The following is a 13,330-nucleotide window of genomic DNA, read 5'->3' on the forward strand; positions in this document are numbered from 1 at the left end:
AACACATTTATTTTTAAATTATGCACATTATGCTAATAACACAGTTTATTTTATATCTAATTATATATCTATGTATTTATTAGATCTATTAATTAAAGAGTAAATGTTATTCTGTAACTCTGTAGCACAAACGCAGTCTCTGGGGTGTATTTGTTGCAGTAGCCAAAAATACATTGTATGGGTCAAAATTATTGATTTTTCTTTTATGCCAAAAATCATTAGGATATTAAATAAAGATCATGTTCCATGAAAATATTTTATCAATTTACAACCATAAATATATGAAAACTTAATTTTTCATTAGTAATATGCATTGCTAAGAACTTAATTTTGGACAACTTTAAAGATGATTTTCTCAAAATTTAGATTTTTTTTTGCACTTTCAGATTCCAGATAGTTGTATCTCATTCAAATATTGTCAATGGAGAGATGATTCATTCAGCTTTCAGATGATATAAAAATCTAAATTTCAAAAAAATTAACCTTATGACTGGTTTTGTGTTCCAGTGCCACATATTTAACATATATTAGGAATTATAAATATAAAATAATCTTTAAATTTCATTTTATTACATTTTTACACACACACACACACACACATTTTCGTTTTAATTTAATTATGTATTTCATTTTGTTATTTTTTTTACCTTAACACTTAAAATTATATATTATATAACTTTATTATTATCAATTTTGTTATTATCTTACATCAGATATAGGCTTTAACATTATTTGTAGTCCGATACAAAAAAAAAAACATATATATTTAATAGAGTTCTCCAAAAAAAACAAAAAATACCTTGACCGTGCTAAAGCCATTAATATATATATATCTTAGTGAATTAATGGCTTTAGCACGGTCAAGTTTTGACAAAATGTTCTTCCCTTCCTGAGATCCAAATAATCCCCCTGCCACAGTTCACTTGATTTACCTGGCCATAAACCATCTCTGTGTCGGACGAGGAATCTCTATAGCATCTCTTCTCTCTATGAATAACCAGTTCTCTACACTTTTGGCCCCAAGCATGTTTTTGACAAAGACACACACACACACCTGACTAACTTTTCCATATTTTTGTGCCAGTTTGCTCAAAGTTTCTGAGGCACAAAGGAACAGCAACAGGCTTGAAATGAACCAGCATCTTTTATTAGTGCCATATGATGAACCAAAGAATGTTCCATAATGAGATTCCCAGCCTTCCTTGAGAAACAACAAGAGCTTTCTTAGCAGCGTCTGGAGCGGGAAACACCTCCCTTACCCCATTCCCACAACACCAGCCTTCATATTCATGATCAAAACCACAGGGACTCCTCATAAATACATCCTATTATACATAAAGACACAGTACTGAGCCAGGAATCAGCTGTGGCTATGCCACAACAATGTTGAGTCTCCAAGATCCCTAAAATGAAGTAGCTTATGTCCCAATAGCACATTATGAGCTCTGGGAAGAGGACTGTTTACTTCCACCCAAAGCATTACCCCTCTATTATTGATCAGAAATAGCCTTCGTCTTCTCTTCAGTCAAGTTGAACAGAATGATATTAAATCGCCGTTTCCTCAAGGGGATCTCCAAACGGTTGAACTGATGCATGAGGAACTATAAAATAAAAACTTCTCTCCACATTTAATCAGGAATTGATTTTGGAGTGCTAGAAGGTTATTTGGCTTTCAGAAACTTTAAGTCTTTTGAATCGGCTCCCCACCCCACAAAAATATGATTTTAGACTGAAACTCTCGATGAACAGCACAGTTTCATATTGACTCTGTGTGACGCTATGTACAAATGTACAGGTAGGTTTCCCGCTGGCCTTTGTGTTTGACCAGCCACATTCATTTCTGGAAAAGTGCCTTCAGATTCTGTAGGTTTAACTAGTTCTTCCACGGAAACAGAGATAACACAATGAATTCAATGTTAGAGAAATGAGGCCGGCGAGGACAGTTTCCACAGCTCTGGAGCTGAACAGATTCCCGTTGGTCCAAAATCACGAGCATGTCAGAATAGATGTCCCGAAAGTCTTGAGTCTGTTTACTGATCACAGTGAAGTAAGAAGCTGAGAAACACATAAATCCAGACGGGCAGCGATGTAGCAGCAAACACACGAGCCGAGTTCTGCTGTGTGTCGAAGGATGCGGTGGAGTCAGACCAAAGCCTCACCTTCGCAGAGTCCTGAGGAGCGAGACGAGAAAGCATGGACAGTTTGGTTTAGAATGGGATTTGCAAACCAGACTACATTTGCATTTCCCCCAGAAAAAAAGTTAAAGTTTTGTGGAAGTTTGGTCATGTGCACATCAGGGTCGGATATTTTGTTTTTCCATTAAAATATTATATTTAACCCCTGGAATTGATTTCCAGTGCCATCTTTTTGATTATACTAAAAGTATCTATGAAAGCTTGTTTCTGCCACTGAATTTAAATTAATAAAAAATAAATAAATAATCTAGACTTTTTGACTTAATGCATTACAATATGGTGTTATTCCATAAAAATGCATTGTTACTTTTGTGTTATTTTTATTTTTTTGCCACCTGGACTGGGCTTGCATTTTTGTTTTTTAATAACAAAAAAAGTTGGGAACTGTAAAGGCCATTCAACACCAAAACTGAAATTGATAAGCCTTGGGCTGATAGAGGTGTTTCTGTACCTCACTTCTAATCTCTCTGAACGCAGGGACAGGAGAGATGTCAGGAAATACATGCGAAACAATGTAACTTGTGTTATTTGAAAAAGTTAGTCAGATATTTTGTTGCAAACTAAAAAGTAATGCAATACAAGAAAAAGTAATCTGATTACGTAACTCCCACTATTTGTATTCTTTACCCCCGAAACTAAAAGAACACCGTGATGCACTTCACTCTGAAACATTCCATTCACTCTTTTTATTCCATTTCAGTTTTATTAATCACACAGCCCTGGATTTACTCCAAGAGACTCCCTATTTGCAGTTTCATACAGAGTTTCATACTCTAGAAAAATCGCCCCAATTTTGCAATCTCTCAGCAGCACAGATGAAATGGCTCTATATTTTGTAAAGCCGGTTCCTTCAGAGTCACACTACAATCAAGGCAGTTATAAACCCATCACTGAACTGCTCCCCATCTCTAACCCTCACCTGCGTAGGTTTGGCTGGGCTCAGAGCGTTCTGTTCTGTCTCCATGGTCACAAACACAGTGGTCCTCCGTGGCCCTCGGTCTGTCACAGGGATGAACCGTGGCAGTCGGGTGGGAGTGGGCGTCAAGTCCATTCCATTCCCAAACGTCAGGAGAGCGTTCTCTATTCATAAAACAGACAAGACGTCCACATCTTAGAGCTGCGTTCGACACTATTGACAATAACGTTCTTTTGCACAGACTAGAACACTTTGTTTGCATTAATGGAAGTGCATTAGTATGGTTAAAATCGTACTTATATGACCGCCATCAATTCGTAGCAGTGAATGAAGAGGTATCATATCAATCACAAGTGCAGTATGGAGTACCTCAAGGCTCAGTACTAGGACCGCTACTCTTCATGCTTTACGTATGCTTTATTGACATGCTGTTTTCCTAATTAATGTTCAGTTGCTTTGACGCAATGTATTTTATTTAAAGCGGTATATAAATTAAGGTGATTTGACTTTGTGACAACATTTTCATTTGCAACTGCTGGTGTTATCGGACGCTTATTTGAATTCTGGTCTAAGCGGCGCTCAGTATTCTGCTCAGGCCGTGCTTCTGCACCTGCCTCTCCACATCCTCTCATTAACACACAGATGAGTGGCTTGACCAAACATCACTCTCATCCGCTCACATCGCTCTCTCCGAGAGCTGCCACTCGGCTGTCTGAGGAGTTACTTCATGTAAGAGATCTCTGTTTGAACAGGACCAAGCTGAATATTGCCACAGAGTCTGCAGTAATGATAAATCGTTATATATATATAATACATAAGGACCTTCAGGAACAGGACTGGAGGAGAGTGACTGAGAGGGGGCTGGATATCCATCAGAGATTCATGTATGCTTGTGGCTCAGAATAAGCTTTGCACTTCAGATAGCTCTCTACATTTTCAAACGTCTGCAGCCTACTTGACGTCAGATGGTAAACGTCAGTAGAAGATCTAAATACAGACTGTTCATGGGTGTTTCTTCTATATAGGCACAGTGAAGTATAAAAAAACAAAGCTGAATTTATTGTCATTTTTGTAAATTTTATTTGAAACAAAAATATATCTTTGCAACATCTCAAATCATATTTCAGTCAGTGGTAAAAAATTATGGTGGTGGGAATGAAACATAAACTTTTTTTTTCTTTACAGAGAAGCATTTTATGGATTCTAGGTAGTTTATGTTGTAGTTAATCCTTTTTATGTAATTTGGAATAGAACAGACAATAAATATGTAATAGTGAATACAATTTTTGAAAAAGTAAAATGGTGAAATCTATAAAATATTTTAACTGCTGTACCATTCAAAAGTAAGATTTTTTTTATTAAAATGATACTTTTTTCATTAAAATTGACAAAATATTTTTTTGTTTAAATAATTATTGTTCCTTTGAACTTTCTGTGTATCAAAAATCTTGAAATCTAATCTCAGTTTCAACAAAAATATTAAGCGGCACAACTGTGTTCAACATTGATAATAATCAGAAATGTTTCTTGAGCAGTAAATTATCATAGTAGAATGATTTCTGAAGATCATGTGACTCTGATGCTGAAATTATGCTGAAAATTCAGCTTTGATCACAGCAACAAATAAAACATTTTTTTATATTATTTTAAATTATATGAACCATTTAATAAAAAATCATTTGCAAATTAAAAAAAAAATTATGTAATTATATAAATAACAAATTACTATTTTAGCAAGGATTTTTAAGATATAAAATGTTTGAAAAACTAAAATGAAAGCATGTGATCTTGATAACAGAAAAAGAAAGTATGTTCTTAGGAAATCTTTTAGCTTCGATAAGCTTAGTTTGGAAATCTTTTATTTTTAAATATAAATCAACGCCTGGGATAAAAAAAAGTGCACATAGTTGAAAAACAGCCATTTATTCTGTCATCATACATTTCAAGGTTAGTTTTAAAGGTTAAGCAAACTTTATTATTTTTTTAAAAGAATTATTATAATTGTACAGTTCTTATCATAGTCATACATAGACAAACCTTGTTATTAAATATATCCCAATTCAAACCAAAGGCAGACAATCCTAAAGTGTGACACTCTTCAAATGCTTTTCTAACAGTATGTCCTGGTTCTGCTTAAGTGGAGAATCAGAACGCAAGCAACGAGAGACAGATGAGCTGATTTCTGAAATCTCCTGTCGTTTGAGAGACTGTTTGGTCTTCTGCGCAGCGGCGGTGAACGCTAGGTTGATGTGACATACAGAGAATGTACAGTATGACTAATGGTGCAGTGAATAGCTAGAGGAGACTTCATACTGTTCTGTGCTGCTGTGAAGGACATTCAACTTTAATACAAACTTTAAAGAATTATAAAAGTGTTTATGGGTGGCTAAAAGTAATTATATATATGTCAGCATTGCCTGTATAGAAAACGTCTCCTGTGGCCTTCATTTGTAAATCTGTACACGTTGTTTAAATGCATACAGTGTTTAAGATTCATTCCTGAATTTAAGGTTCAGAAACATCTGACTATGATAAATAGAGATGCATCCATACCAAATCTCTCAGCCGATAACGATAGCCGATTATTCTGAATAATATATGCCGATACCGATAATGATAGTTTTATAATGACATTACAATGTTGACTAACAGTAACCAGAGAGTCCTCCTGCCAGACCACATATCACATCGAGACTCATACATGACGGCTGACACAGATAAGGTACAGTACAGGAGCTTTGACTCACTGAGACAGACGTTGTTGGTGAAATATTCCAGGAACTCGGTGCACTGATCTTTCAGATTCCCGCTTGCTGAACACAAGCACCAGGGAGACACGTTGGATGTGGAGTTGTCCACATAGTTTGGTGTAATCGGGCTTCCTGTGATATAAAAAATGCATTCAGACATTTCTAATTTCCCATAATCTGTTCAATGCACAGAATAGCACTGAAATACTGCATAACAGATATATGGATTTCAACAATCTAAATCTAAATATAGACTTGACTTATGAAGACCTATAAATATTCTCCCTATTTATAGAGAAGTAATGAATTCTTAATCATGATTATATATTAAGAAATCTATTTTATATATATATATATATATATATATATATATATATATATATATATACACACACACACACATACACAGTATATATGTATATGTATATATGTATATATATATATATATGTATATATATATATATATATATATATATATATATATATATATATATATATATATATATACATACAGACACACAGTATATACTGTGAGTACACTGATAGCAAAAACTTATATTTTAGAATTAAAAAAATAACTGAAAGTTGTCTCTTCAGCTCAAGGCTGCATGTATTCGATCAAAAATACAGTAAAAACTGTAATATTGTGAAATATTATTAAAATTTAATATAAGTGTTTTCTGTGTGAATCTCTGTTAAAGTGTAATTTATTAGTAACTGTATTTTCAGCATCTTTACTCTAGTCTTCAGTGTCACATGATCTTCAGAAATCATTTGAATCATAAAAATTTGAAATCATATTATAATATGCTGATTTGCTGCTCAAGACATATTTCTGATCACTAGCATTGTTGAAAATAAATGTGCTGCTAAATAATTAATGATAATAATAAATAAATAAGGGTAATTATGAATAAAAAAATTATAATAATTTTCTTTGATTTCTGAGAGATCATGTGACACCGAAGACTGAAGTAATGCTGCTAATTTAATTAATTAATTACATTTTAATTTAGCTTTGCATCACAGAAATAAATTACATTTCTAATACGTAAAAATAGCAAACAGTTATTTTACATTGTAAAAATATTTCACAAAATTACATAAATGCAGCCTTGGTGAGCAAAAGAGACGTCTTAATTCTTAAAAATCTTAATTTCAAACATTTGGCAGCCAGTGTATAAACATATAGATTTAATATAAGACAAGTATGTGTATTCAGAAAATCAAACTTCCTGTCAGAAGTATACTATCAGTTGAATTGAACGTTTTGTTTAAAAAGAGATTTATTTAAAAAGGATTATCTTTGCTCAATATATAGCAAATGAGCATGAAGCAGAAATAAACAAACAAAAAAAGGCTCTATGTAACAGAAAGCCTCATTAAAAATTATTGCTTTCAATCTATTTTATTGGGAAGTGAAATCAATCTCTCCATGACTTTAAAACTGTCTGGGTAGTTTTATAGTCTCTCATCACAGGTGTCCCAGTGTTTCTTTGAGTAAGAGAATAATCAAGGTATGACTCTTCAAACCAATTGCATCAGCCTCACTCCAGTTTTAATGGGTGCCACAATCATGCATGCAATTCCTTTTCCAGTTTGCTATTGTCTAAAACAGCTTTAAATCACTCACCTATCAGTCCAGTGTAAGCAATAAGACATGCGGCGTAGTTTCTCTGTTTGCAGCCGGTGGCAGACTGCTCTTCTGGCTGGCAGTCGTACTGAAACTGGGCCAAACGGGACCTGCAGAAGAAGCACAGCTGTATATATGCATGGAAAGCAGCCAAGCAGACTGAAGTCTCCTAATAAGTCTGTCGGCCATACTGACAAAATCATGAAGAACGATCACCGGCGTCTAAGGGGCCGTTCACAATATGCTACATTTCCATTGATTTTATATGTAAACGCACAAGACAGACATGTATGACCGATACACTCATGTCTTTTTAAGCTTCTCATACATGAGTGCCACATTTTTAAGACACTGTGTCAAGTTAAAAGAGTTTAAATTAAATTAAATTAAATTAAATGTATGCATTTAGCAGACGCTTTTATCCAAAACGACTTACAGAGCATGCAGGCTATAAATTTTTACCTATCATGTGTTTTTTTTTTTTTTTTTGATGGCAACATGGCAAAGAGAGGCTCTCCATCCCCTAAATGGTTCAGGTCATACTTAGAAGGGAGAGGATATTACTTGAGTCTAGGAGAGCAAAAGTCTAAGTGGACATCCATGACATGTGGAGTCCCACAAGGCTCGATTCTTGCACCGCTCTTGTTTAGCTTGTATATGCTTCCACGAAGTCAAATAATGAGAAAGACCCAAATTGCCTACCACAGCTATGCTGATGATACCCAGATTTACCTAGCCTTATCTCCAAATGACTACAGCCCCATTGACTCCCTCTGCACATGCATTGATGAAATTAATAGTAAGATGTGCCAGATCTTTCTTCAGTTAAACAAGGAAAAAACTGAAGTCATTGCATTTGGAAACAAAGATGAAGTTTTATTGGTATTAAAATCAGTATGTAAAGAACACATTTAGAATTGTTTTTCTTAAGTATATACATGCATGTGTTTGTATTTATATACCTGTATACATAATAAGTATGCACACATACATTATTTAAACAAAAACTTTTATTATGCGATTAATCGTGATTAATCATTTGACAGCACTAAAAATAAAATGATCATCAAACATTACGAATGAAATGTCGATCCTCTTGATTTTCTCAGCTTTTTGTTGCTTTTTATGAAACCCACCCACATTCAAGTGTTGATAGAAATTGTGCCTGAAGTTTGTTTTTGTTTGTCTTTCTTTTAACATTTTGCATGTTCAGATATTTATACAACAAATTATGAAAGTTTGTGAAAATTCTGAAAAATGCTGGAAGTGACTGCAACTAAAAAAAACGCTGGCAGGGAAAGAGTTATTATTAACAATAAAGAAATCATTTACACTCACTTTTAGAGTCACTTTACATTTTGATTGTTTAATCAGAGTCCATTATGCAGTTCTAGCACTGTTTCCCCTATTGTCTGTGATACTGCTAGAATAGACCATGTCTGATTTAAATGCCAACATCCTGACAACGTCTTTGATATATAGTCATCATCATAATCATAGCCTGCTATTTTCTTAATGCCACTGAGTCCGTTAATCACCCACTGGAAGTCAAAAATGCTACAAATGCAAGCAAATATTATTTTTCATAGCAGAACTGATTTGCTCCCATCTCTATTACCAATTAATCATCAACAGATGGCTTTCTCTTGGTTATTTATAGCCATAGACTGAATTAGCGATGCATGTGACTCTCTGTCTGAGGATACAGAATATTACTTGTCATCATATGTGACCCTGGACCACGAAACCAGTCTTAAGTCTCTGGGGTGTATTTGTAGGAATAAAAAAAACACGATATGGGTCAAAATTATCGATTTTTCTTTTATGCCACAAATCATTAGGATATTAACTAAAGATCATGTTCCGTGAAGATATTTAGTAAATTTCCTACCGTAAATATATCAAACCTTAATTTTTAATTAGTAATATGCATTACTAAGAATTAATTTTGGACAACTTTAAAGATGATTTTTTTCAGTATTTAGATTTTATGGCACCCTCAGATTCCAGATTTCCGGCCACATGTTATCCGATCCAAATAAAACATACATCAGTGGAAAGCTTATATATATATATATATATATATATATATATATATATATTCAGCTTTCAGGTTATGTATAAATGTCAATTTGACAGGTTTTGTAGTCCAGGGTCACAAATGAGGGCTGGATTCGACTTCATCTAACCTGCGCTGCTCAATATTTAATGCACAATCGTGAAGTTTTATCTGGACCATTCAGACTTCTGAAACATTTCAGGGTCTCACAGCTTTAATTTGTCTGTCCAATGCCCATTTATACAGACAAGGATTACGAGGAGTGTGAAGAAAAGCTCTTTTCTTATCGGCAGTAATACGTGCACGCTCTCTTTTCTCCAGACAGCTATAGAAAAGTCAAGGCTTTCTTCACTCAGAGAAAAGAGTGAATGCAAGGTGAGTTGTTTAATCCAACGCCCACGAGATACATGGCTGTCCGAGTCTCTGAAACTTACCTGCAAACATAGTCAGCCTTACAGATCCTCATCTGGGAAAGACAGCTGGGTTTATCTTCTCCCTCATAGGAGCAGCTGGGCACGATGGTCTGTCGTCGTCTCTCTGAGCAGGCCATGTCGCTGCAAGGGCAGAACAGCAGCTCGTGGGTGTACTCCGGAGGCACACGGTCGAAGAACCGCCGCAAGGCTTTGTTGCACCTCGATCGGTTACACAAACCCGACTTGGTGGAGGGCTTAATGCATGTTGACACGTACTCGGTGCGCAGTTTCTGGCACACATCGTCGACGTTGCAAGCTTTGGCTGCGTCCAGGCAGCGGTTCACTGTTGTCAAACCGAGTTCAGAATCTGTGGAGAATTATAATACAGTCATTCAGACCGACTGAAGTGATCAAATCTGCTCAGTCGATATCCAGTTAGTGTCAGCCTCACTGGATGAACCAAGCTTGTAATGACAGTTTTTGTACAGCCATTTTCGTTTATATTCGTCATATACGTTTTTACAATATTTAGTAGTAGTTTATAAGTGGTGACTATCAGTTTGTGCACGTATGACAGGATTTTTAGAAAATGAATTCAAGACGTAGTCAGCCAGACGAATGATGTTAAAGAAGCGTGCTTGATTGCGTGATGTTAAATGGACTTACTAAGCACAATAAGCAGTCAAAAAGAATTCAATGCTCAATGCTTTCTTCACGATCCTGAGTTCAGATCACTTTTGCATCTTATTGTGTTAATGGTCAATTCATGTGGAGTATTCACATAAACACAGTCAGTTAAGAGATCAATGAATATAAACATCTGGGTGGAAAGCAGTATATTGAATCCGTTTCAGTCGGTCTTAAAGTGACAGCAGCCTAATTTACCTGCTGCAGTCTGTGACATTAATGAATAACAGAAGGCAAAGAGAAAATCACTCGCTGTTTCACTCTTGACTGAATCACTTTTGTATCTTTAATAAGAATCAATTCATATTCAATTCATACAGTGAAGCCTGTGTGGTGTTTAAGTACATTTAATTATTTAATTTCTATAACATGCCTATTTCTGACTACTGTAGCTGGAAAACTTAATTCGTATTTTATGTTCTATTGTCTGTGTGATTGGCTTCTATGTTTTTTATTTTTTTATTTTTTATATTATTTTAATTTATTTATTTTTTTAATCATTATGCAATATACTTTCATTCCATAAAATAAGATTTTGCTCATATCGCCCAGATGTATAACTGCAGTCCTAGATCACAACTTTGACAACTCTCAAGGAGTTTTTGTCTACTGACGTTTCTTTTTCCTAGAAAGACGTTTTATCACCAAGCGATATGTTGTTAATCAACAGTACAACTACTGAACACACACACACACGTCGATCCCTCATAGCCTCGTTTTAATTAAATCTTTTTATTTTAGATATGTTCAGATATCCAGTTTCTTGCACAGACCTATTTTTTCACTTCATAAGACCTTGATATATCATCAGGAGCCACAGGGATTAATTGTGTTTCTTTATATGTTTTTTTTTATTCTCAAAAACAGGCGGCTGCTGACTACAGGCATTTTACGAATGATCAATTATCACGGTTTCAGCTAAAAATCATGTTTACTGTTCTAGTGAAGAACAAACATCGCCTACATCTTGGATGGGTGAGTAAATTAACAGTAAAGCACAACACATATCAAAAGGATGAGGAGCTGCACATTTTCTCACACACATTGTGACACAAATTTAAGTTCATCATCATACGGCGGCACAGAGATGAGTGCTGTTGTTAATTCATAAGGACTGACGATTGAGAGAAGCAAATGTAAAAAGCATCAAAAAGGTGAGAAACTTTACATTTAAATGTGAAGTGAAGAATATGGACTGATCTCTGCGATGCTTTTTGCTGTTCAGACTTCAAACAACTAAACAGATCTGAGTTGGACACATCAAAACATCAGACTTCAATGGGTTTTTTGCAGCTCCTTATGATCTTCTTATCAAGACCAGTTTTGGCTGAACCAGGTTCTTGTGTTTATAAATTGCTCTTTGGAGAGTAAAAGTTATTCATCTTACATTATGGTTTTTCTGATAAGTGTTTTGATTTTGGGGTTTTGTGAATAACCAAAACATGGATCGTTAAAGATTTAGAGAATAAACTTTTAAACTTTTTATGTGACTTTTAAAGATTTGCCTTTGATATTAGGCCAGTGTTATTTTAGTATCATGTATATATTACTATTATGGTATTTATTAAATTTTTTTTAGCTTTTATTTTTTTATTTTCCTTTTTTATTTAATGTTAATAATAACAATAATGTAGCTTTTTTGAGTAATTTTTGTTTTTGATTTTGAAATTTTTGTTTAAATGTATTATTTTAGTTTAGTTTTAGTAATTTAAAGTGTTTCAATCTAAACACATTTCATTTATTTGCTTTTATATAATTTATTGTAATATATTATATTAAATTTAATATTTAAAGACAGAAATGTAAGTATGATCTTGTATCTCAAAATCTTTTTTCTTGTTTTTAAATCGCTTTAAACTATTTATTCGTATTTTTTTAATTAGCTTTTATTTTTATATTTTCCTTTTTTTATTTAATGTTAATAATACAAATAATTAAGCATTAATTTGGGTAATTGTGTTTATTTGATTTTGAAATTTTTGTTTAAATTTGAACTTATTTTAGCTTCAGTATTTCAATCTAAACACATTTCAGCTGCTATTATATCATTTATTGTACTATATTATAATCTAATATTTAAAGACAGAAAAATACAGAAAGTATGATTTTTGTATTTCAAAATCTTTTTTCACGTTTTTGCATGGCTTTAAAACATCGGTAACACTTTAGAATAGGGAACACATATTTACTATTAATTACTATTATAAATTCCTAATTTGTTACTTATTAATAGTTAGGAATGTAGTTGTTATGTTTAGGTATTGGGTATGATTAGGGATGTAGAACAAGGCATTAATATGTGCTTAATTAGTACTAATAAATGGCTAATATTATATTATTAAGCATGCTTATAAGCAACTAGTTAAGAGACCCTAAAATAAAGTGTTAGCAGAACATCCGCTTTGTTGTAATTGCATGGAATCATTATTTTTGGGATTACTGGATTCATAGATGTCCTGTTGGATGAATGCATTGGGCCATCTTTGCATGTGTTGTTGAAAGGTAAAGAGTAACATGACCCGAGGTTCAGATAACTCACATGGGCAGACTAGTTTGAGTCACAAATCATTACGACCAAAGGAAATGCCTCATGATGTGAAAGGAAGTCAGGAATGAAAATGAGATGGAACAAATTAAACGGAATGCTGCTGAAACGTCTTTCCAAGAGATCATTTTA

General features: G+C 33.9%; 1 protein-coding gene across 1 annotated transcript in view; it reads right to left on the bottom strand.

Moving 5' to 3' along the window:
• Positions 1-1,125: 1,125 nt before the first annotated feature.
• The window catches only part of LOC113114315 (GDNF family receptor alpha-4-like), a 49,857-nt gene continuing 37,652 nt past the window's right edge, over positions 1,126-13,330 (bottom strand). Inside the window, exons 4-8 of the mRNA XM_026281225.1 lie at positions 9,988-10,333; positions 7,495-7,604; positions 5,859-5,993; positions 3,115-3,275; positions 1,126-2,171 (exon numbers count right to left, since the gene is read on the bottom strand). Of these exons, the coding sequence (XP_026137010.1) occupies positions 2,031-2,171; positions 3,115-3,275; positions 5,859-5,993; positions 7,495-7,604; positions 9,988-10,333 (893 nt within the window). The 3' untranslated portion in view covers positions 1,126-2,030. The remainder of the gene's footprint in view (positions 2,172-3,114; positions 3,276-5,858; positions 5,994-7,494; positions 7,605-9,987; positions 10,334-13,330) is intronic.

This window comes from Carassius auratus, chromosome 14 (genome assembly GCF_003368295.1).
Source record: "Carassius auratus strain Wakin chromosome 14, ASM336829v1, whole genome shotgun sequence".
In the NCBI taxonomy this organism is placed as follows: Eukaryota; Metazoa; Chordata; class Actinopteri; order Cypriniformes; family Cyprinidae; genus Carassius; species Carassius auratus.